Here is a 26799-nt window from a genome sequence, read left to right as displayed (position 1 = left end):
TACATATTTCCTCAATCTTTGACGGTTTTGGTTACATTTATTAAACAGTTTACAAGCATGAAAACTTGCCAATCAACTGTTGTTATTGTTATAAACAGCCTCCTAGTGCTTCGGAGCTCATTAACTGTTTAATAATTGTAAACAAAGCCGCCAAAGATTGAGAAAAGATGTACACGTTCGTAAGTGCTTTCGGGAATCTGGCTCCTTGCAGGCTCCCGGGTGCTTAGCTCAGGGGATTGGGATGAACCCTTTCATGTGCCTTAATGCCAGAGACAATAAGGCTTACAAGTCTAAGAGTAAAGACCATTGTTTATTAGCTTAAAAGCAGCAATTGAAGTCATTGAGGGAAAAATGAATGCAGTCCAAGATTCAATAACCGCTCTGCCTTCAAGTCGAGATTGGACGTCTCTCTCTGCTGTATAAACTTACACATTAGCTGAAGTAAATGTAAGGTATATTTATACATGGAAATGTATAAGAATAACGAGTGTTCATGTAGTGTGTTCACTGGAGAGGGCGCCGTTGTTCCCTCATGGTGAAGAACATATGACTTCACATGGAACATGCAGAGAACAACGGCCACATTGATCCCTGTATCGTGAACACAGATTAAGAACTAATTTACACAGTCTTCATATTGATTTTGAGTGTGATGAGGCAAGTGAGAGGTGAACAGTGTGAGGGAGAGGTGGGGAGAGTGAGGTGTTGCTGACACAGTATTGGTGTGTTGGTACTGTTGTTGGTACAGTATTGGTGTGTTGGTACTGTTGTTGGTACAGTATTGGTGTGTCGGTACTGTTGTTGACACAATATTGGTGTGTTGCTACTGTTGCTGACACAATATTGGTGTGTTGCTACTGTTGCTGACACAATATTGGTGTGTTGCTACTGTTGCTGACACAATATTAACAGTTATTGCTTCACTCTGGACCATACGTCAGCGGTCAGCACTCAGTGCTGCCAGCACAGCCTCGCCTCACACCCCTCGGCTACTTTGTATATAAATAGCCTAATAATTATGAATATTAACTGCTTTCCTCGGCTATGCAAATTGGCAATATATTTCATGCTGGCAGCGGCTATGTCTACGCCAGAGCCTGCCGCTTTTGTTTACGTCTGTGTGTTCACCTAGTTGCGTTTATAGGGTCAGGCTATAGCTCGCTAGCCCCACCTTTCCTTTTCCTAGACAGTTAATGCATTCACTGTAGCCTGTTCCATTTACTTGTGAGACCTTACGGTGAAGACGTTTTTCTGGCGTCTCTTCGACGCATGTGTCTCCAGCTGCCACCTGTGTCGTCTGGTCTTATCTTACATGTGTCTCCAGCTGCAGGTTCTCACTTTGAACATAGCCTCTTCATCACCCCTATTCATTCCCGTTAACATCTTTTACGTTGTTCTAATTTTCCTGCTGATTCACCTTTCTTCCACCGTGGCGAGTCTGAGCCTTTGACTGTAGGTAAGTTCCTTCAGTTCTGGGACAAGTCTAATCGTGTATCTCTGTGTTCTTGCAATGTTTTCTTCACACGGGTGAACTGCAGAATGTTGTAAGCTGCCGACCTTGTTCTGCTGATGCATTCATCTGTTGTTAGAGTTGGTGTTGTGGGCCAGAGGGTCGCAACAGCCTTACTGATCACAAGACAAGTTTGGTTCCAGGCCGGGCTTGTGGAGCAGTGGAACTCTCGTGAAAAAATTGCAGATAAAATACAGATGTCTGCCCCAATTTTTTTCTCGTTTTCTTTAGTCAGAATTTGCCTTTCTTTCGTTCCAGTCGCTACAGAACGTTTTGAAGGCTGTCTTGTTCATAGTGCAATGTGTCACATTTTTCCACTATGCTGATCCTTCTTTTTAATTTTGCTTCGTTAGCAAGCACTGGCATGAACTGTTACCTCTCTTAGGTTATTTACAAATGTTAGGAAGAGAATGGGCCCTAGGTACCAACCCTTGTCGTACCCCCTGTTTATTACCCCTCACCATTCCTGACGTCTCTCCTCTTACTGGAACGCTCTTTCTCCTTCCTGGAAGGTAAATCTTTCCCAACTTAGCACGGCGAAGCCATTTGTGAGGAGCTATGTCGAAAGCTTTCTATCAGGAAGATGCAATTTCCCGCAGCCTCGCTTACTGTGTGTGTATATACTCACCTAGTTGTGCTTACGAGGGTTGAGCTTTGGCTCTTTGGTCCCGCCTGTGTATGTGTGTGTGTGTGTACCTATGCTTGCAAGAGAGAGAGAGAGAGCTGACAACGCTTAGGCACACACTGAGCTCAAAGTTGACAACATTTGAGGATGAGGAATGGCCTATAAAAACATTATTGTATCGAAGAGACAGTATAGGGAGGACCTATGTGTCCTCGCTGCTGGCCCTAGCCACGTCGCAAGGAGACGGAGAATAATCACACCAAAAACAGAATGATGTAACGGAAGAAAATATGATAAATCTGAGGATAGGCAAAGATGAGAGAGAGAGAAAGCGTGCGGGTGGTGGAGGCAGATGAGGACGACGATAATTGTGAAACAGGGAATGCTCGGTAAAGAAGAATAGGAAACAGTAAATACAGTATTGGGAAAAGGAGCAAAGAAAAATAATATGAGTGGAAAATGTGAGAAAAATAATGACAAACGACACTAGGTTTTGTGATGCTTAATCTCCTGGGTGAGGGGAAGAGCGAGGCTGAGGTAGGGGGAAGGCTGAGGTAGGGAGGGAGGCTGAGGGAGAGAGGAAGGCTGAGGGAGAGAGGAAGGCTGAGGTAGGGAGGAAGGCTGAGGTAGGGAGGAAGGTTGAGGTAGGGAGGAAGGGAGGAAGACTGAGGGAGAGAAGAAGACTGAGGGGGGTGAATGGGTGCTCTTCACTGACGTATATTCCTCTTTGGATGACACATAGCTGAGAGGAAAATATATGATGTTATTGCAATCCCGTGGGGAACTATTTTGTTCTGTGTTTGTACTCACCTAGTTGTGCTTGCGGGGGTTGAGCTCTGGCTCTCTGGTCCCGCCTCTCAACTGTCAATCAACTGGTGTACAGATTCCTGAGCCTACTGGGCTCTATCATATCTACACTTGAAACTGTGTATGGAGTCAGCCTCCACCACATCACTGCCTAATGCATTCATTCCATCTGTTAACTACTCTGAGACTGAAAAAGTTCTTTCTAAAGTCCCTGTGGCTCATTTGGGTACTAAGTTTCCACCTGTGTCTCCTTGTTCGTGTTCCGCCCGAGCTAAAGAGTTTGTCTTTGTCCACCCTGACAATTCTCCTGAGAATTTTGTAGGTGGTTATCATGTCTCCCCCTTACTCTTGTTTTCCAGCGATGTGATGTTCAGTTCCCTTAGCCTTTCCTCGTAGCTCATACCTCTCAATTCCGGGACTAGTCTGGTCGCATACCTCTGAATCTTCTCTAACTTCGTCTTGTGTTTAACTAAGTATGGACTCCAGGCTGGAGCTGCATACTCCAGAATTGGTCTGACATAAGTGGTATACAGGGTCCTGAACGATTCCTTACACAAGTTTCTACAGGCAGTTTTTATGTTGGCTACCCTAGCATATGCCGCTGATGATATCCTTTTGATGTGGGACAGATTCGGTGTGATATCAACCCCCAGATCATGTGTGTGTGTGTGTGTGTGTGTGTGTGTGTGTGTGTGTGTGTGTGTGTGTGTGTGTGTGTGTGTGTGTGTGTGTGTGTGTGCGTACAAACGGAGGTTGGTTACAAACGCTGATGGTTGATGGCTCCATTTTCACCTCCATCGATACTCCTCCATCACGAGTCCATTACTCTGTCTCCACTTACTCCTAGAGTTAGAGGCAACCAAAGAGTGAGAGTGAGGGGGTGAGGGGTGGTGAGGGGGTGCATATAGAGGCATGGAGAGTCTCGTCCTATGGAACTCTCTCCCTGTGTAACTGCGTTGACAGTCAGCTCCGGCCCTGTACACTGTATACACTGTATCCGTCAGTGTATATGGACTGTGCAATGTTGTTTTCAGCTTGTATATTGTGAATGTGTTCTATGGTGCTTAATTTAGCAGCAAGCTGAGCATGAGGGTTGTTTGTAATTAGTTTCTTGGTGGGGTATGCAGGGGTCAGGATGTCAAAAGGTACTATCTGCCAGGGTGGAAGGAAGTGCTGTACTCTTTCATCTGTATATACATCGTGCAGTCCCATCATTTTAATATGAGTGGCTGTTCTTTGAATCCATTCAGACTCGCTAGTTCCATTTCGTAGGTGTTCTAACAGTGCAACTGACACAATGTTGTTTTTGTTATCACGCAGAAGCTTTAGTCCCATCATAAGATTAATTTCAAATATTCTATCTCTAATGCTAAGCATATTTAATTCTTTCTGCATGTTGAGAACTTTGGTAGTTATAGGACAGCCAAGTATAATTCTGAGTGCTTCATTTTGCATTTGTGTACCTGTACCCTCCCTTCCGGGGTTGTTCATGTCTGGTACTGGCCGTCTCTCCTGCTATCATTTGCGTTATCCTGGTTCCGTTATCTCGCGTGAATGGGCGCTTATATCACTGGAAATGGTGGCTTAATGAACGATATGACACCACTGAAGCGAGCTATGACAATCATTAAGTCTCCACTGAGTTTGTTGGCTGACGTTTGGGATTCTGTTGTCTGACGTTTTGGGGTAATGTTGTCTAACATTTAGACGTCCTGATGTCTTGAGAGGCATGCTAAATTTTCAGACATACAGGCAGCATCCTTGGGTGACCTCACCCTGAACCCTTTCGTTGGTACTCAGACATGGGTATCTCCAGTAGGCGCTTCGGTGCCATGGACCCATACACGTAGGGTTAGACCCATACACGGAGGGTTGAACCCCTACACGGAGGGATGAACCCATACACGGTAGGATGAATGAAAGGAACAAACTGGAGTGCTTTCGTGACAACCTAACGAAGAAGAGAGAGAGGAAGAAGCGGAGAGAGACATGAATGATGTAATGTCATTAGAGGAGTCCCACGAGGATGAGTGCCAGGCCTCATGCTGTTGTTCATATACGGAAAACACAGCTCAGTAACTAGAGCCCCTCTGTGTAACTGTTCGCAGATGATGATGTAAATCTGATGAGAAGAACCAGGATGAGCAACGACTGTAGACATTTCCAGAGAGAGAGAGAGAGAGAGAGAGAGAGAGAGAGAGAGAGAGAGGGAGAGAGGTCCTGGACGTACACAACACTCACCCCAGGCACACAAGGGACCCACCAAGAGACCCACTAAGAGACCCACCAAGAACATATGCTAAGCTAGCAAATATGAGAACAACCTTCAAGTATCTGAACAATTCAAGAGGCCGTCAAAGCACTGTTTCAAGGAAGGTGGGGGATGTATCTAATGAGAAAATGTTTGGAGAAGGGTGTTGAAATGCGTCTATAATATTTCTTGCAGAAAGGAGAGTTAGAAACCCCCCAGAATTCAAAATACATAGAGGGATATATATGGTATCCAGTGGTCAAGGAAGGAACGGAGATTAATGTCATCCTAGTAACTGACCAGGAGATGGAAAGCCCGGGGCCGGGGCTAGGGAGCTGGTGTTCGACCCTGTAAACACAACTAGCTCATCAGGAATCATCTTGAACGTCATCAACACGAGACAATAATCTTATGTGATAACATACTAAGACATGAGTATCATAACTATACATATATATATATATATATATATATATATATATATATATATATATATATATATATATATATATATATATATATATAATTATCGTAGGTTTGTTTTATACAAGTGCTTGCAGATTCAAGCTTCAGCGTGCGAAGTGACAGTGTGAAACAGGAGTGTGTGAGTATGTAAGAGGACAGTGTGAGAGAGGACAGTGTGAGAGGGGACAGTGTGAGAGGAGCACCATGGGTGCGGTGCTTTCCCTGGAACTACTGCGGGCGCGATCAATGGATGAGAGTGTGAGAGTTACGCCCACACAAGGTTCTGTCACTCTCACTCACGTGATGCTCTCTCTCTCTCTCTCTCTCTCTCTCTCTCTCTCTCTCTCTCTCTCTCTCTCTCTCTCTCTCTCTCTCTCTCTCTCTCTCTCTCTCTCTCTCTCTCTCACATATATCTGTAAAACTCGCAGTCTTCCAGTTGAGCCAGTACCCGGCCCTGTCCTAGTGCGCAATCCCCCAGTCTTCCTCACACTCTGGGCTCTACATCACCTTCCAGTGTATCCTCTTGAGTGCGCTCCTCTGGGAGAGGAAGCCTGCTAGGCTTCCCTAGGTCTCCCCTAGGCTTCCCTAGGTCTTCCCTGGGGCCCTAGCATGGCCCGGCAACTGACCTTCCCCCAAGATGCAGCCGACGACAGTTGCTGAACTCCCTGATACCTATCTGTACTTATTTGGCGTCTCTTTATTATAATTGTTTTCATTTGCACAAAATTCTCGGTGTGGCAACGATTGCATACCTCCGTAGGCAGTTTCAACTTACAAAAACAGTATAATTACTTTCAACAAATCTTCCTAAATTGCATGTTGCTTCAGCCGTTACATCGCTCCGGTACGCAGTCTTGTCTCGAATTCCTGTACCCTTCACAATATTAATTACTCGGGAATGGTGGGGGGGGGGGGTGAGGAGGGTTGTACTAGGCTGCGTCTGGGTCTCTCTCCCTGTCTTCCCTCTTTCTCTCGTGTCTCTTTCCTTATTCTCCTCTCTTCTTATCTCCCACCGTCTACTTCCCTCTCCAACTTTCTACCCCAAGTTTCCTCCTCTCACCCCTTCTCCTTCACCCTTCTCATTGCAATTAGGTAGTCGAATACCTAGGTTACAAGGTGTTGAACGAGAGAGGTTGCAGTAGGAGCTCTGGGGGGTGCTCTAGAATAGTTAGCTAACTGAGGGTGGGATAACGGACTAAAGAGAGCTGTTTCCCCCACCCCCCGTTACAAGAGAGAGAGAGAGAGAGAGAGAGAGAGAGAGACATAGAGAGACATAAACAGAGGCAGAAAGAGAGAGACAAAGAGACCCAGAGGGACAGAATTGACCTGGGTACCGGATCAATCCGCTCACCGGATCTACCCGGGCACTGCCGGGTACCCCATCTAGTACACAGTAACGACACAACAAACGGAAACAAAAACAGTCATGCACTACGACAATAGCAAAGATACTGACAGCCACGGGGACAATCAGACACGACAACACACACAGTCACAACCAGTCACTGAGACAGTTAGATAACATACAACGAGCCCTTGGGATAGTTAGAAGGCAGCACAACACAACCAGCAACTGAGTCAAGGATTCAACAACAAAATTCAGGACAACAGTGCACACAATGAACAGCTAAACATAGCTGCATGAAGCAAGCTACTGACAAAGGCGCAGCCAGAGACACAGAGAGGCGCAATTAAGGGACAGACAAAGCGACACACAAAGACGAAAGAGAGAGAGAGAGAGAGAGAGAGAGAGAGAGAGAGAGAGAGAGAGAGAGAGAGAGAGAGAGAGAGAGAGAGAGAGATTTTTAGTGGAGATGGTGGTAGACTAAACATATCCTGCTTCAGGGCGGATGTGGCCTCTTGGCTGCCACCTCGCTCCGGCAGAGCTCAGGTTTCTTCATCTAAAACTACCAGAAATGCTCTCAAAATGTGAGTCCGAATTCTGAATATCGCTAGGAACACTACCCCGAGAAATTCACTGCAGCGAAACGGACTTTCATTCTCAAATATCGCCAGGGACACAGGGCGTTGTAGAGGGCTGATTGTTGGTAGCTTAGCAGAAGCCGTCCTGAAGGTGACCAGCAACAGTGCGGTAGAAATAGTGTCAAACTGATCCATTACAGTGTAGTGCAGTTAACTGTGGAAGTAACAGACTGAACAGTAACTGGGTAATACCAGACTGGGGGAAAACTATCAGGGTAAGCATCAGGTCGGAACATAAAAAAGTAAGTTATATAATAAAAGATTGTTATAGATATTAAATAATAAAACGTTGAATCATAATAAATATTCCTAAAAAGCCCTGGGGCCAGATTCACGAAAGCACTTACGAACGTGTACATCTTTCCACAATCTTTGACGACTTTGGTTACATTTATTAAACAGTTTACAAGCATGAAAACTACCCAATCAACTGTTGTTATTGTTATAAACAGCCTCCTGGTGCTTCGGAGCTCATTAACTGTTTAATAATTGTAAACAAAGCCGCCAAAGATTGAGAAAAGATGGATAGGTTCGTAAGTGCTTTCGTGAATCTGGCCCCTGAAGTTTTCATATTTCTACCCTCAACATTTTTTTCCGCTAGGCTCCCAGAGCGGTTGTTGTGTGTGTACAATTCTCTTCACACACCCGCAATACTCCCCTGGACACTAGGAACTGATATTCCCACTATGGGCACCTGTACCCCCCCGTCCCTGGTACATGACATTGGTGAGGCTTGGCCAAGACAACTGGCTAGTCTTGATGAAGACAACTAGGGAGGCTTGGCTAAGACAATTGGCTAGGCTTGGTCAAAACAACTGGGGAGGCTTGGCCAAGCCAAATGGCTAGGCTTGGTCAAAACAACTGGGGAGGCTTGGCCAAGCCAAATGGCTAGTCTTGATGAAGACAACTGTGGAGGCTTGGACAAGACAAATGGCTAGTCTTGATGAAGACAACTGGGGAGGCTTGGCCAAGTCAATTGGCTAGGCTTGGTCAAGACAACTGCGGAGGCTTGGCCAAGACAGCTGGCTAGGCTTGGTCAAAACAAGTGGCGAGACTCGGCCAAGACAACTGGGAAACACTAAACAGAACATTTCCTTGCCTAGTAATGAATAACAACCAGTGAGCCACCAGGTTCACTGGTATAAAACCACTGTACTCGGTGAAAATAATTGCATGAAATAATTAAATTAAATTACAAGATGTACATTTCATAGTTCTAAACATTATATGGTTCAATAGACCAGAAAATAAACCATATAACTAGATAAATGGAAATTATGTTTCCTGAGAACACAGAACAAAGACACAAAAGCACACAGTATCTCACACAAACTCATTCTCTGGTTCAACTATTGAGTCAGACTTTTGCCTCGCGGAGAATAATGTTGAGGAAGTAATTAGACCTTCGTAAAAACTTTCTCAAGAGTTCACCTTTTCCTCATTTGTTTTAAACTTGTGAGATTAAGTGCAGGATGCGGCATAAACCAGCTTCCCGAGTTCCTTGGCGACACAGGAAGAGGTTATGACGTTATCACCTGCAGCAGCAGGTGTTGTATATGTGCATTTAATTTTTGTATTTACTATTTATGCCTGCAGGATCGAGCTGTTAGCTCTTGGACCCCGCCTTTCTAACTGTCAGTTGTCTAATGTATTAACTTATGTTTACAGGTACTTTACAGCTTTAAAGCTCATTACTTTAGCTTTACTCTTTACTTTACTTTACACAGCTTTACTCTCTTACTTTTTCGTTAAGTTAGGTTAGGTTAGGATCAGTTAGGCTAGAATAGGTGTGTTTAAAGAGAAGCCGTTTTTTTTATTATTATTATTTTCTACCACAGACGTGGCCACACATTTACAATGCTAACCAGCATATATACGTTTTTCTTCTGTCCTCCATGGACAGGGTGAGAGATTTGTCAAACATACAGTTCAGAGATTTATTGGACAATCAAACTGATTACTGAGCTCAGGAGTTAGTCAGCTTGCTGTGGGGTTGCATCCTAGGCGGTGGTCAGTGAATATAAGCCTAAATGTGAACGAATACACTCTGTATGCCTGTCTCCCGACACAATAAATTATTAATTATTAATTATTATTAATTATTATTATTATTATTATTATTATTGTTATTATTTATTATAGGGCCAGTGGCTAGGGAGCGCCCTGCCAGAGGCACAAGTTCCGCCGGCGTCGCTCGCAGCTCTCATTCTCACAAAATATATCCCTTTTCACGTAACTGAATTCGAAGCGCAAGAGAAAGCATGTACATTGGCATTGCTAGGGCTTACCAATAGCGTCTCCTGGCTTAGCGGACTGGGTTCCACAGACTCTTGCGTCAACGAGTTAAGTAAAATACAAGAGCAATTTTCTGTGATTCAAAGCCAGCTCGTCAAACACTTGGAAACCCAGCATGTAAAATAGATAGAATATTGTAACATCCATTATGAATAACATAACTGATACACGGAGGAAGACTTTCAGAATCTCTTATATATGGGTACAGTCCCACATGATGATGCAGACAAAGCATCTAAAGCTGCAAGTGATAAACCTGAAATTTAGTTAGACATAGGTATTCCAATCCTTTGTCATAACCGCACTATTTCATGAAAGAAAGGATGATAGAAGTGCAATCACCGACACATAAAAGATGGAAAGCACGAGTATAAAGAGTTATGATATGTTTATAAACGAATATTATATGTACGGACAGCACAAAACACTCCTGAGACAGTGGAACATTATAATTGCCAGAATTTGATTGGGATACTCTGTTTGTCGACCTAATTGTATATGTGCTGCTTTTTCTGCCATGTTCCCCCCTTCTTTTATTTTTAATTGTTCTCAACACATTTTATACTTTAATCTCAATTAGTATTAAGTTTTAGTCTTTAATGTCTTTCCTGCCCGAAACGCTTTGCCTAATAGTGGCTTTAGGCATTGTATGTACTAGCTCTATCTATAAATCTATCAATTTTTGTAAAACCTCTTGTATGTATGTACCTTACCTGAATAAACATTTATTTATTTATTATTTATTTATATCGATACTAACGGCAGGTGGCTGCAGGTAACAAATGAAGTGAATGCTTCAACTGTAAACTATGTGAACATTACGGGCTATTCATGCCCGTGCCACCTTTTGGGTGGCTTAATCTTTATCAATCAATCTATGTGAACAAGAGCCGGGACAGGCTCTCCAACACCATACTTGTGAGTGCCCTATTGTCAGTTACTTCTGGCCATATGATACGAGGTAGTTTGGGCTTTGCAGCTAATTCATACACTCACGAATATTGGAAGATATTCTTGTGCTTTACTCAGAGTTCACACGTCCAGCAGTTCGCTAGGCTAGTTGACTAAATTTGTATCTCACGCTCTCTCCTGATTCCATGTATGATTAACCAACCTGTGAGATGGGGATATTAGGTGAAATAGTTAGATTTACATCTATACTCAATAATCATTCATATATAATAGGATAGCAGCACATTGCTGCGTGTACCTAAGTTTCTTAATACAATTTTTGTAAAGGCTTACAAAAGGGCCGGGGAAAGTGGCGGTTATTGCTTCAAGGAAAGTGCGTATATACACCCTTGATCTCTATAAAATTGGAATCGTGTCGAACAGAATTTGTATTGCCACATTGCAGTTTCTGACATAGTTAAGCCTTTTTTATTAGTCGTTTATTCTAGACTTGCGTTTTATTACTTTTTGGAATGCTAGTGCTGAAGGCATTGTTCTTTTAGTAGCTCAGGCATGGTCAGTGGCTTTGTTAATCCTTATTCGTGTGTCTTTATGGCCTTAAATGTGTATAATTGTTATTGACAATCTTAAACACAGAGCAGTGTGCTGCTTCCCTATTCTTCATGAAGGATTACAGAGTATATATCAAAAGTTAACAATGTCACACTGTCTCGTGGATGTTTTGTGTTGTCCGTACATGTAATATTTCGGTTTTAAACATATCATAACTCTTTATACTCGTGCTTTCTGCCTTTAAGTGTCAGTGATTGCACGTCTGTCATCCCTTGTTTCCCAAAATAATGCGGTTTTGACAAGAGATTGGAATACCTAGGTCTAGCTCAATTTCAAGTTTATCACTTGCAGCTTTAGCTGCCTTGTTTATATCATGCTAGACAACATCTATGGAGATGGTATCTATATATATATGAGATTCTGAAAGTCTTGCTCCGTGTATCAGTTATGTTATTTATAATGGATGTTACAATAATCCAGGTATCTATTTTCCATGTTGGGTTTTCAAGGACTTGGATTTGAATCACAGAAAGTTACTCCAGTATTTTTCAGTGTATGTGTAGCTAGTTGTACTGTATCGTATTCTGTATGTATAGAGCTAAGACAGTTATTTGGTCCAACACTAGCAGTCTGTGCACATGTGTTGTGTATACCTTACAGGCTGCTCTAGTGTGATGTTGACTGTTAGTTTTAGTTTAGTTCATTTATTATGCACCCCATACCCATCTTGTGGGCGGTAGTGGAAAGGGTTACAGAGGCACATAATGGGCTCAGGGACTGAACCCCACAATTCATTTAGCTAAGCAAGTTACAATCTTGATGAGCTAGTTACAAAATTCAATATAAGTCATTACATCAACAATGGGTTCGAGATCGACCTCAAGTACAGGTTCTAAATTAAGCAACTGACATATGTGGAGAGCTAGTGTCAAAATTTATATGTTTGTCCTGCACACCGCCCCCCATCCAGTGGGCAGCGGTGGATAGGTTACAATCACTTAGTTACTACCTACAGTTAGCAAACTGGGGATATTTGGCTAAAATTTCTGGTAGCAGATCATTTTGAATGAAATATTGACACATCGCTGGAACATTGGTTATAGAATTGTCTCTAAATTCACGTATCTTTTCGCACTCCATCACATAGTGACGGAGGGTGTGCGAATAATTTTGTTGACACAGTTTACATTTGGTCAGGTCTACATCAGCAGATAATGAGAATTCCCAGAGATACTTGTAACCGAGTCTAAGCCGAGAAGTAGTAACATCTAGAAGTCTGCTGATTTTATTGGATGATCCATAGATGTGTGGCTCCTCTTGCATGATAGTATGATGATAGATGGAATTACTGGTGTCAATTTCACTTTGCCTCAGATCTACAAGATCTTGTTGAAGTTCTCGGTGTACAGCTGCTCTCAGATTGCTCATTGACAATCCAAGGTTACACTCAACGGCTCCTTTAAAGGCAGATTCTTTGGCTAACTTATCAGCTCTATCATGCATTCGGAGGCCAACATGAGATGGAGACCACATGAAATGGACTCTGTTACCATCCTTAGTAATTTTGTTGTATTTGTGTCGTGTTGTTGACTGTTAGCATGGTGTAAATTGTTACCTCTGCAGCGTTCTCGAATAAAATTAAGCACTGTTTCGAAATCAAATCAAATGAAGGAATATTTTATTTTAGATTCTTAACTGCTAATTTGGTTTTCAATTTGTCAGGGACAGGTACTTCACCTGTCGAATTCTTCAAAAAGTGCTAGGACACAAATTTGGTTTCCCATAGTCAGGGACAGGAAACCTGTTGAATTTATTAATGTTTTCCTGGGTACCTATTTACTAAAGGCATTTGGTGAAATAAAAAGGTGCCTAAACGCTTCTGTCCTGCCGCAAGAATTGAATCCAAGACTATTCGACTGTGACCCCGACTACGCAGACCATTGGTCCACAGGACTCACTTATCAAAGCTTTTAGAACAAATGGCATGGCATAACTGGACATCCCCAACAATATAAGAAGATATCTTCATACTTCAGCAGAATTGTGCTTTTGTAGGCTACAGTATATTCAACACGCATCCCATGAACGGCAGTCTTTCGTGTGAGACGGGGATACCTGGAGTCGGTTCCGAGAATTCTTCTACTTCCCCTTGTCTAGCAGGTTGTTGCTTGGAGAAGCCAGCAAAGCAGCCCCACATATCCATTACAACCTGGTCGGTCCGACTCTTCCTGCAGGAACTTGTCTAATTGGCCCTAGAACACCTTCGCTTTTGTTAAGGCAATATTTCTTATAGGGATATTAGGTGAGTTAGCCAACGTTACAACTACTCTATACTTTTTAACTCATATAGATTGTGGTAGCAGCATAGTACTGTTTAACCTAAATGGACATCTTACTACTATCACTACTACTAATCGTAATAATAATACAAACAAAACTTTTCACAGTATATAGGGCATGGGGGGTGTAATTCTTTTTCTGCTGTGAAGGCATGAATTAATGTCATATTCTAGACGATAGTTTATATTGCAATATAGATGAATCGAATAAGACTAATTGGTAGTCTACAATGATGGTGATATCAAAGACTTGCATGAGAAACAAAGAAGCTAAACACGCATGTGCACATAAACGAACACAAGCTGTATAAAATGAACAAATCCACAAGGGCCGTGACGAGGATTCGAACCTGCGTCTGGGTTGCTCCCGGACGCAGGTTCGAATCCTCGTCACGGCCCTTGTGGATTTGTTCATTTGATGCATCACGTTAGTGTGATCTGTGTGTGTAACAAGCTGTATAACCATGGCGACCTGTGCTCCTCACCTGTGCATGTTGTACCATTAAATACTTCACCAGCGGGACATACACATTGTTATACCATCTTGCCAGTTCCGCATTTATGGTTCCCTTGCTCACCGCTATGGCCTTTTCGAGGGGGTGAGAGTGATAATATCTATATACCCCGCTCATAGCCGTGCTACATCACGTCTACTTGATGTAGCACGCTCCTCGTGCCAGGTAAGTTACGGGCTCACCATAGCCCGTGCTACTTGGAACTTGTTACGAGTAGCTGAATCTATAACAACAACAACAACGTGCTACATGGCCACTTCGTTCTGAGTAGCTAAATCTAAAACAATAACAATCTATATACTTTCCTCCACAACAGCAAACGGTCCAGTGTTACATATACGTCTCATAATTAAAAGGTTGATAGGCTCGATCTGTGTTCCATAATAAATTAAGATAAAAAAAAGTAACTGCCAATACCTGATGATTTAACGGCTACAAAAGCTATTGTGAATATTAAAATAGTATAGAAAAATACCAATTGGTATATTGGGGATTTTTAACTGTAAAAAGATGTGACGACTTATATTGAATTTTGTAACTAGCTCATCAAGATTGTAACTTGCTTAGCTAAATGAATTGTGGGGTTCAGTCCCTGAGCCCATTATGTGCCTCTGTAACCCTTTCCACTACCGCCCACAAGATGGGCATGGGGTGCATAATAAATTAACTAAACTAACTAATTGAACAATTACGTCGGAACAATTAAGTTTTTAGTTAGTTTAGTTCAGTTATTATGCACCCCATACCCAGAGGCACGTAATGGGTTCAGGGACTGAACCCGACAATTCATTTAGCTAAGCAAGTTAACACAATCTTGATGAGCTAGTAACAAAATTCAATACACATCGTTATATCATTCAATGGGTTCGAAACCGACCACAAGTACAGTTTCTAAATTAAGCAACTGACATATGTGGAGAGCTAGTGTGTCACAATTGATATGTTTGTCCTGCACACGGCCCCCATCCAGTGGGCACAGTTATGGATTGGCGGATGGTCAATGATCCTCCTCGCGTGGACTCCAGCACCACGTCGCTCGCGAGGCGTATGGCGAGTGTGTAACCATTTGCATACTTTTATCATTGTATTGTTTATCGATTGATTGATTGATTGATTGATGAAGATTAAGCCACCCAAAAGGTGGCACGGGCATGAATAGCCCGTAAGTGGTGGCCCTTTTGAGTTATTACCAGTATCAATAGATGATACTGGAGATCAGTGGAGTGTGCGACTGCACCCTGCGTGACGGGAGATGTCTCCCGTCTATTGTATATCGTACTCACCATATTTATATATGTTTAGAATTTAGCTATCATACAAGTGGGAATTTTTAAATGGCGGAGGTCTTATCTCGATCTGTGTAACAAAGAACTTGTACATAAGAGCACTCAAGCTTGAATTCCTTAGCACAGCAGGCAGGTAAGAACATATATAACAGAGAAACATACGCAATTAACCCTAGCAATTCTTCAGTTTCTTAAATGCGTATATATGTGTGATAAGATACTAAAAAAAAAACATGATAAGATGATGGCGTCTGAATGCCCCAGGATACCCTAGATACCAATTCCTATATTGCCCCCTTCTTTATCTTACATAGTAACATAGTCCCTGTATATCCTAGGATAAATCTAGCTCAGCAAGCACAGCTACCGTGTATCGTACATCACATAGATGAATTTATATAGGAGATACTAGTGGTTATAGGGATAAATAAAGGGTAATATGATGATTTAGTGGCAGCGTGCGGCAGGCGGGCCACGCACGCGCACCTCGACGTATAGATTTTGTTTACAAGTTGTTGGCCGCCATACTCGAGTCCCAGGCCAGGCGCGGCGAAATTTTGTGTTTTTTGGCAATTGTCTGCGCCCGTGTCCTCAAGTATGGAGACTGACTATACGAAAGAGGAGCCCATGCTGGTAGACGATGAAGATGCAGGGGTAGAGACTATTAAGCGAGAGACGGCTGGTGATGCAGGTGAGTGAAAGGCTGACTGACTTGTGTGTGTGGGGCAAATGGCTGTGGGCGGCCTGGCCGACGCCACCACCACCCACACATACACTTTCATGCCTCGCCACACCACTGTACACCTTCTTCTTCTTATTCAGGGGGCCAGGGCTCGCCACCACTGGAAAAGAAATGAATTTCTGGTGTTAAAAGAGGGATTATGACGCTACTCGCTCGCCTACTTGGCGATAGTAACGCAGCCACGACTCGCTAGGTTCGATTCCCGCGCAGGAAGGAGACGTTTGGGAACTTTTTGCCTTTCACCTGTGCCATTTCACCCGGCAACAAATAGGTGGACGGGAATTGGGCAACTCGTCCCGTGTTGCATCCTGTAGAAAGTTACTCGTGGGCCTCAGAAGGGGAGGTGGTGGTGGGGAGGGACATCGATAAGTATAACAGGCTTTGTCACAGACAGTAGGGCTAGCAGCAGGGAACCAAGGTACGGTACATAAGGTACAGTATTTGCGTACAGTACATAACCTGGTAGGTCTCATGGGGGGGGGGGGGAGAGTTTACAATATTAGAGGGAGTGCCAATCCATTGGTGTACCACCTAGATTGAATATTATTGTAATGGATGCTATATATGTTGAATCACATTAACATTGTGAACCTAGAGAACCTTTCACCTAATGGGTGGATACAGTACTCTTTGGTGTAATGTTTGGTATCTTTACCCACTCCCCTCGTGGGCAAGATGTCCCAAGTTTACACTCGTAATATTTGGTGGCTTGTGTTCTTGGTTAAACATTGATTACATATACAAATTTATTGTTTTTTTCTGCTGCAGCCTGGCTTGGGGCCAGTCTTGCCTGGTAATTGTATGGTCTGTGAGAGGTATTTATCTTGTTAGCCTGCAGCTCCACATGATCTTGAAAACCAGGTTGGTCCAGGAACTCTCTGGGAAGCTTCACCTTTGAAGCTAGTGATACTTCTAGTATCACTAGAAGTTTGTTAGTGATACTAACAAAGTATCTTTTGTTAGTGATACCTCTTGCATCTGTGAGTAGGGTTGAAGAGTTGTGGAACTTTAATGTTTACACAGTGCAGCCTGTCCTCTTAAACAAAGTCAAATGCTTCTTAACCTAGCCACCAAAACCTCTTGTTTATGAATAGGAAGCGGTTTTCACACTTCTCGCAACTGATAATATCCGAACACTTCCGGGACAAGTGCTTCGCTGATGACATTTGTTCGAATCACAATGTTATAAATTGTGGTATAAATAACTCGATGACTTTTGAGTCATTGAGGTGATCCCAATAGTTGAATTACTTGTCTGACTGTGTGGGCAGTAAATGATTTGTACTGAATAACCCAACTGATTACAGTTCCTGGGCTGAGAATTTTCCTCAACAACCAGTTATTGGTTGTGGATATGTTGGCTATAGACTCAGGTTTAAAATTCAGCTGGAAAAAATCCTTAGGAATAATTTGAGACCTTTGGCATCCTGCTAGGTTTGTTACTGTTAAGGCCACTAGAAATGGTAGCTCTTATGTAGATTTGGGTACTGTAAAATGCTTTTTTTTTTCATGTTTCTTAGGGTGTACATTAAAATTGCATAGATTTTATATACCCTCACTAGCTTTTAAGCATCTTGCACAACTAACGTAGTTATATCATGGATTAGGTTTGGTCATAAATTCTATGTGTAAACTTCTATATCAAGTGACTCGGTTCTGGTCCTTGGGCATAGTGCACAGCTAATTGGATACAGAATAATGTTGGTTAACCTAAGCTCACTCACACTGCATTTGTTGTTGCTTTTTTGCAAGTCTGTTAGTGTAGCTCTCCTGAGTCCTGTTTTGGTTATACTAATACATACTAAATTTTTAACATAATAATAGTAGTATGTTCCCTGCTTCCTTACTTTTAACACCAGAAGTTAATTTAGCTAATGTAAAAATCAAGCATATTATTATTACTAGTAACTGGCATTATTTACACAGTTCAAGAAAGTTACTGCCTAGACCTTGCCTAATAATTTTAACTTCTAATCTTCTACTGAAAATGTAGAAGACCCTATGCGAGTTGTCTCCTATTACATGTAACCAAACTCACTCATATTTCTCAAACCTTTGCTTCAAACAATCCAGCAATCCCACACCAATTATATTATCAATTAATAATTCAACAACTCTATTACAAAACCAGTATTTACCCAGGTTTTTCCCAAGTCTAGACATGTCCAATTTCTATCTTTTTTCTGTTCAATATTATCCTTATGTTTTTATCACTTGATATTCCCTTTCATTCATTTATATATCGTACCATACTTTAATTATGTCCTTTACTCTTCCTTTCAAGAGAATGTAAGTTAAGATTTCTTAATGTCTCTCTTATGGGAGGTTTTCTAATTCTTGGTTTTTAACTGTCATTCTTTTACACATTACAATGAATTTGTCCAGTGCATTGGCAAAGCTAAATTGCATAATTTAAATCGGGGCCTAACAAGGTTAAGATAAATCTGAAGATTGACAGATGTTGTATTGCTAATACTTTAGATATGACGGGTAGAAAACTACTTCTTATATCTGTACAGTACATTGATTTTTTTGTCTTCAGATCCCTATTGATCATGACAAATCTTTTTCACCATCAGGTTTAGACATTTCAATATTGTTTACCTTGTATCTGTTTATTAACATCATTAGCATTGAACTTCATCTGTCAGTCTTTCATCATTTAAAAACCTATCTTTACTTGTCCTGTAGCAATATTGAGTACCCAGAACCCCATACAGGTACGGTATTCATGCCCTGTTCTTGCAGCTTAAGAGAGACTAATGTGTGTGTTTTTGAGAGCGAATTCTGCCCTCCCAATGAGAATATCCTTCGGTCTTGACTGAATATGGTAGGCATCCTTCAGTCTCGGGAGACTATAGAGTTGCGCCTTAGTTGTTGATCCTAGTGCAGCGTCTGGTGTGACTGATGAGGCCAATCCGAGAGTGGCAGTCCATCCCACACCGAGCACAAATGAAGTCCTTGAATATAGCATCTCGTATAATGGCCATTGGCCAATTTGTCACGTGAATTTTCTCAAATGTGGTGGTTGTTTAAGATTGACCATGTACATGTAGCTAGTGGTGATTGGTTTAGTCACATGAACTTACCATGGCAACCACTTCAACCTGATGTGGTTTTTGACATTTTGATAATCCCCAGTGCGGTATAGTTCAAAGTTGCAGACCCCTGGGTATCGGAGGCAAACCCCATGGCACCTGTATCAGTACATAGATCAAAACCACAAAAATGCCAGGAACTTTTTGAATATACAGTACTGTACTCACAAGGTACTGTATTGAAATATGAAAGATTTAATTAGGTCTAGTATTTTTAGGGAAATATACAGTTTTTAAACTGTAGGATGACCTGGGGTAGATATCTAGGAAGGTGCATTATGGATAATAAAGGGTGTCTGAAGAACTAAATCAAATAAAAGTGGCATCTCTGAATCATTTTAAAATACTTCTGCTGTATGTTTAACATACCAAGCTAATCTGCAAATTAATATCACAATAATGGTAAGTTGTTCCCAAGGAATCAGTCGCTAAAAATTGGTGTTTGGTTTCTTCTAGTCAATGGACAAGGGAAGGGGGAATCCACCAAACATTATGAAAATACTGTACCACAGAAGAGTACTAACCACTCTACTACATGTCCCATAATATCAGATCTTTTCCCAAGTAAATGACCACTGAACATTGGAATAATTAGGGCCTGTTTTTAAGACCTCCCAAAACTAATAATTTACCATGAATTCTAAAACAAGCGGATGATATTAGTCATAAATATAGTACTAAGGTCTGTGTAACCTTAATAGGGTATTTAAAAGTGCAAGTTGGAAGTGGGGTAACTCATTGTGATGGCCTGACAGCTGAGTGGACAGAACTTCGGATTCGTAGTCCTGAGGTTCCGGATTCGATCCCCAGTGTAGGCGGAAACAAATGTGCAGTTTCTTTCACTCTGATGCCCCTGTTACCTAGCAGTAAATAGGTACTTGTAGTTAGAACTGCTAGGGGCTGCTTCCTGGGGGTGTGTAATAAAAAGGAGGTCTGGTCGAGGACTGGGCCTCGGGGACGCTAAGCCCCGAAATCATCTCTAGATAATCTCAAGGTAAAAGATGTCTTAGGCTGTATTTCCTGGGAAATATTCCTGTTCCTCTGACAACAGTACAGTTTTGAGATAAAATTTCCACAATTCTCATACACCATTAAAATCCTAACAAAACCACAGTGAAGCAATGTCCTCGAATTACTATAATAAAAAATCGCCGTTGTTTAAAATCGAGTTAAAAATGTAAATATTGTTGTAATAAAAGTATTGTAGTGAATTCCAGAAAGTTACAGTACTGCATGGTACTTTTGAATTGCTGTATAATCAGTACAATAATATTGTACATTATAAAGAGTGTAAATAAAATAGAATCTAGCAGCTTCTAAATCTGCTGCTCAGCATGGCATTGTGAATACTAGACCAGTGCTGACTCTTTTTTTTTTCTGTTTTGTTCATTTAATGATGTGCAGTGCAATTTCGATCTACCAAATCTTGGGTTGCAAAATATTTAACGCGCTGGATTTACTTGCTGTGATCACCAAATAAGTGTGTGGCCTATTGAGTGGTGGGCAGATTTGATTAGGATGCAGGGCTATAGTTCAGACTTGTGGGGGAAGTTAATGGGCCTTGTCATTTACACAATTTTGGAGTCATGGCCCCATCTTGGAGAAAAAAAACAAAATTTTTGGGACTGGATCTTGAGACGCCGCTGGTAATAAGGGTGAAATTCTTTACGGATAGTTTCTCCTGGTAGTCGTCCATCTTGTGATCAATTAAAATTTTCCTTGGTGAAATTTGCCCATGGTGTCAAAAATGAATGGTATTCATTTTAATTAATTTTGCTTCAATCCTGGTTTTTTAATTATATTTGTAGATGGATATAGCGCCATGTGAAAGTTTGAGCTTTTGGCAAGCCATTTAGTATACAGTATTTAAAGCAAAATTATCCGGTCAGTTTTCATTTTGAGTTGGTAAAGGCCCAAATTGCTTTGGGCTTGCAGGGAATTGTTTTCTTTAGAAATACAGTACTGTATTTTGAGGGGTAATTTTACATTTAACCCTTAAGTTTCATTGTGTCCAAGGCATGCCAGGCAAAAAATGTTGACTTATTCGTACATGCTTTAAAGTGATTTCCCTCGTGATGGCCTGTGTATAGCAGGCGGCTAACGAAATGTTACCTACAGTCAAGTGGTACTGTATCTTGGGCTACTGTGCTTTATCGAAGAAAGATAACATCTTAACATCATGGATAACTGATATTTTTTTTTTTACATAAATGCTGTAGTAATACAAAATTCTAACAATTTCTTTAACACGTCTGTTCTGAACATTCAAACATGAATGAACATTTTTGTATACTGTACAAAAAGGATTTTATAATGTTACAGCATTCATAAAAATGCTCTGTGTTCTGCTTCTCAGTACATCATTTGAACATACCAGACCCAACTGGTAAGGATAATTTATTTTCTATTCATTTCATAAGTTTCACTTTGAAAGAAACTGTCTATATATTTAAACACACGAAGACCTTGTGTGTGTGTGTGTGTGGGAATGCCGCAGCTTAAGAGTTAATTTCGCTTTTAAATTGCATGAGTCTTAGAATAATAGTTCAATTGAGAATGGAAGTGGAACTCCACCAATATTCTCTTAGGATATATTGATTCAGCCTCTATTGTTGAGATTGTGATATATATTTATATAGGTTCATGTGCATTATTCATCTGGTTGAACAAAATTATTGTTTTGATAAATTTGGAAGACTAGTGATGATATTTTTCCCTAGGAAATGGTGATGTTGGGCATCAGAATGGACATAGAGATGGAGTGGGAGGTGTGATGACAGGGCAAGAAAATGGCGAAGAAGACAGAGGTTCAGCGCTCAAACGTAGCGCTTCCAACAACGTAGAGGTCACAGATTCTCAAGGTGGTGAGTGTTGGTAGACTTTGTTAACTCAAAATTGGGCAAATGAATGAGTTCATGAATGAATTTTGTAATGCGTGTTGATAATCTTGCCAATACAGTACCGTAACTATATTGAAGTGGAAATGACCACCATTCACAATTTCGAAAGAAAGTATGACAGCATTGGAATGTCAGGATGTATAAATATACCAGATATAATGGCTAGGAGGTGGGGGGGGGATCTGAAGCTAGATCTCTCTTCCCATAGATACCACTGGGCAAGCACTTCATATACAATTACTGTCCTACCATCACTGCCACCACCACCAATATGGGGAACCGTATACTCAAAGTTCTGGGATTATTTATGCTCCATGCGAGAATGAGCTAACCTGAATGTAAGATTAAATAATAATGTGGGTATTGATACGGGTGTAATACTTCCTTATTGCAACTGTTTATGGATGACCAGATTGGGAATGTAGAAAGTAAACACATTAGGTGTGTAGTAAAGCTTATATATACAGTACAGTACTGGTATGTATCACTTTGTCAGGGCAGACTCGATGATGGGAAACCCGAATTTGCTAGGTGAAAATGATCTTGAACAATTGTGTGAAATCATGAGAAGTTACCAACCTTTAGATAAGTATATCTGGAACTATATAAAGTCCAAAGGATCACTTAGAATGCAAATTAAGTGTGAATTAAATAACCCAATTTGATTTTTTTTTTTTTTACGTCTAGTAAGAAAATCACATGCTCTTTGTGCTGTTACCGTTCAGTTTTGTTTTCACTGTGGGGAAAAAAATTGATGTGTGATGTCTCTTGTCCAAGTAACTGAATACCACACGTAACACCATAAATACAATGAATATTGAAATTGAAATACGTTTATTGAGGTATAAATACAAAGGAACGAGGTACTGTACCTTGAGCTATTCTCACTCTGTTCAGTACACCATGTTCCTATATACACAAATCGCAAACAATAAACATAATGCTGAACATTCTGGTTGATAAACATATTCATTTCTTCCTGTACACATTCATTATGATACCAAATGCACACACAAATACTGTTATGACTAAGTACATAGACATAATTGCAATAGACATTCAGACAATTCAACAAACGGTTACAATCTTGGTGCAAATTTCTCTTTCTCTCTCTCTCTCCACAATATCAATCTTTCTGTTGTGACACATTCCTTATCCTTTGTGAATACGATATCCATTCCTTTCCATTGTAAATAGTCCTTATCTTAATTTTTTCTATATACTGTACACATTAATCAGTGGGCAATCAAGAACATAATGGGTGAGTGTGAGATAACATACCACATAGTTTATACTTTCATTATCTTTAACATGCAAGGAATAAGTACAGTACACTCGCCAGGGAATTTGATGTATTATAGTATTGCAAATAAATTAAAAAAAAAATTGTTTTTAATTTGATTTGTCATTTTCTTGTTGATTTGTTCATAATTTTTATTAAAGTTCTAATAAGAAAAACCCTGCTTATTGCATATTTACCATTAATAACTATAGCACTGCACAAAAAAATCACATTAACATGATGTATCGATGAGAAAATAAGTAGGAGCCATTAGGATTATTCAAACCTATGCTCTGGGTACTCCCAAGACTCGGGAACCCTAGAGGATTCGGTTGATCCCAGGTTGCAATGCTTTTGACCATGTCGTGATGTAGTGGTCTAAGATGTTTGCTTGGCAATACCATGAGCATAGGTTTGAATCCTCCTCGCTGCTCCTACTGATTTTCTCAATTAAATTGAGAACTCTTAACGATTGAGTTCTGAACAGAAACTAATTATTGATACCAAACCAACACGTCTGAGATTGAAGAAACATTTGGTTTGGGCCTATCCTGGACCATTGAGGTTGTGTAATAGTGTATGGCAAAGGGAAGCAGTATAAGGTAGGGAGATATAAAGTCAGATGAATGTAAAGCATGAAAGGTAAGAAGTAGGAAAATCGGGTAGAGTAAAGGAAAGGTTAGAAGGAAATGAGGAGAATTGGAAAAAAGTGGAAATAAGAAAAAGTTTGACAATGGAGGGTAAAAAAATAAAGTAAAGAAAACTGCAACAGGCCAAATGGTGGAGAGAATAAATCTAGTAATGTAATAGACAGAAAGGAAAGAGTCTAGAGGGGGCAAAGCTAAGTCAGATCACATTTGTTAAGAAGGTTAGAGCGTTCAAGTATGTATGGTGAAAGGGAAGAGTCAACCATAACAAGGCAAAGACTAAGGTTCATGTTGGGTACATTGTGTATCAGAGCCAATTCAACAAGATGAGGGTTATGAAGAGTAGAGGCAGGAAAGATTATTTTAGAAGACCAATAGATTGATTAAAGTTCCTAACATGACGGAAGAGACCATTGTTTGTATCTGCAGACTTAACACTTCATTTGTGACCACAACACTACTACCAAAAGCATTACATAACCCCCAGAGTATCATCTGGGGCTATGTATCATTCAGACACACAGGTGTCTGAATTTGTAAAATTAATACACTTGGTTACTAGTGCATTTATAACATTATCAATAGTAATGCTAGAGAACATTGATAGTGAGTGAAGTTCTTGCAATACAGTAGGGAAAATTATGAAAATGTTGTCGTTAATAATAACAGTGGTGACTTATTCATATGCCATAATTCTGTATGTACAATAGTGAATATTGGCTCTCATTGAATCGCATCATGACAACATGGTGGTGGGGTCATACTCGTTTGCTCTTTATATACGTATTGGGTTTCCTAGTATCCTATTATTTGGCTGCAAAAATTTGCTCCTACCAATTTTTGGACCTCTTTACACACCCTCATTTCTGTCTTATTTTCTAATGATATTGGTACTGTACTACACAAAGTTGGGATGGCTGTCTTCCTGTCACTGTAGGCTACTTAGTAAGTAAATATTTCTTTATGTATTAAAGTTCTGTATGTATTGATTGTATGTTTCCTGGTATTCACTCAGAACCTGTTACTAAAAGGCGAAAGACAGGGCCACCGCAACCTAAGAACCCAATTAGCACTCTGAATGAACTTCGTCCTGGCCTAGTGTACAAGACTATGGCTATGGAAGGGCCATCCCATGCCCCTGTCTTCACAGTATCTGTAGAGGTAAGCAACATCCTGTTGGCCTTTACTAATCTATAAAACTAAAAGTTTATTATAGTGGGACATTTGATTTCATTGTCCTGCCAAATTTGAACTAAGTTTTCATGTATAGTTAAGCTTCAGAAACATGTTGAGCATATTTTATGTTAGTCTTTAATCTTGTGTAACCTCTTTAAGTTTTAGAATTGTATTGACATGATAAAATCCAAGAACAGCTTATTAAATGTATGCTGTGAAACTGTAGTTTAGCTTGAAGTCTTGGTAACAGTACTAGACTTTATTTGGTGTTCACCTTCTGTTTATTATTAGGTATTCATCCAATGAGATACAATACATGTATTTGTTTTGTTTACCAAAATTTTGTCTGTAATATCTAGAAAACACTTTGCGTATGGGCCATAGAGCTCTTGTCATAAACCCCTAAACTGGCATCTAACCATGTGAAACAATTTGTGAAGATACATCACTGCCTCAGTCTCCAGTGGGTAGGGGTCTTCTCCCATTTTGGTGTAGTGTGTTGTAGATTAGCTGTTAACCATTTTACAAAGAACAGTCTAGGAGCATAGGTAGTTTTAAGATAAAGGGGAGTTAACCATTAGTAGCAGTCTTATCATTAAATGATAAGAAATAAGACGGGTAAAAATAATTAAAATCCTTAGTAAGCATTGACAGGACCTTGTAGCACAGAAAAAGTACTCGTGCACATTATTAAAGGGCAAATATATGTCATGAACTCATAGTAACTCTCCTCACAAGTCGAGTCTAGCCTCGGGCCGGGCTTGGGGAGTAGAACTCCCAGAACCCCATCAAGCAGGTATCAAGCTGATCAAATTATGCACTAGGCAGCTAGTAAGTTGGTCACAACTGATTTCAAATCTAATTCTATAAAACATATCCAAATGCAAGTAAGTAGTGTGTAGCAAGGTACAATTGGAATTATCATTGGTAATTTGATAATGCCAACATTCTCTGAGGGTATGACAAGGCAGTTCTGTAAATACTTTGCTCAACTGGCAAATAACACCTGACCCTATACTTAGGGACTACTGTATTAAAACTACTGACATAAGAAAAACTCCACTGGAAGTTTATTTAACAACTTCTTGGGACCTCACAATTAATTTCTGTAAAATTTAGAGTTGGTAAATTATTAATGAAAGTTAAAACTACGTAACTTCTAAGCTCTTACCTTTTAAAGAAGTCTTGTAGTAAGGAATGGAAATCTATTGTGACACGAGATTGGAATAGACTCTAAATTCAGTTAGTTGGTAGGGAGTGTAGCTCCAGAAAATCTGCAAGTTCTCCCATAACTAAAGCTAAATAATTAACTGCTGCTATAAGTCACTAGCCATTTATTCAAATTGATTCAGATTATGCATTTTTAATCCACAAGACTATGAGAAACAAATGTCTTGTCACAAAGTCTTTCCCA

General features: G+C 40.6%; 1 protein-coding gene across 6 annotated transcripts in view; it reads left to right on the top strand.

Annotated features, from left to right (window-relative positions):
- Positions 1-26799, top strand: part of Adar (Adenosine deaminase acting on RNA) — a 153900-nt gene that overhangs the window by 101402 nt on the left and 25699 nt on the right. The window contains exons 1-3 of one of the 6 annotated variants that reach the window (XM_045725315.2): positions 7590-7856; positions 22101-22244; positions 25225-25370. In XM_045725315.2, the coding sequence (XP_045581271.1) occupies positions 22154-22244; positions 25225-25370 (237 nt within the window). In that variant the 5' untranslated portion in view covers positions 7590-7856; positions 22101-22153. Of the gene's footprint in view, positions 1-7589; positions 7884-15166; positions 15309-16042; positions 16232-22100; positions 22245-25224; positions 25371-26799 lie in introns of those variants that run through there. The other 5 variants (XM_045725316.2, XM_045725313.2, XM_045725312.2 and 2 more) reach the window with 5 other exon arrangements.

Source organism: Procambarus clarkii, chromosome 57, assembly GCF_040958095.1.
Source record: "Procambarus clarkii isolate CNS0578487 chromosome 57, FALCON_Pclarkii_2.0, whole genome shotgun sequence".
Taxonomy (NCBI): domain Eukaryota; kingdom Metazoa; phylum Arthropoda; class Malacostraca; order Decapoda; family Cambaridae; genus Procambarus; species Procambarus clarkii.
Note: the sequence above shows the minus strand (reverse complement) of the source record. Positions and strands in the feature narration are given on the sequence as shown.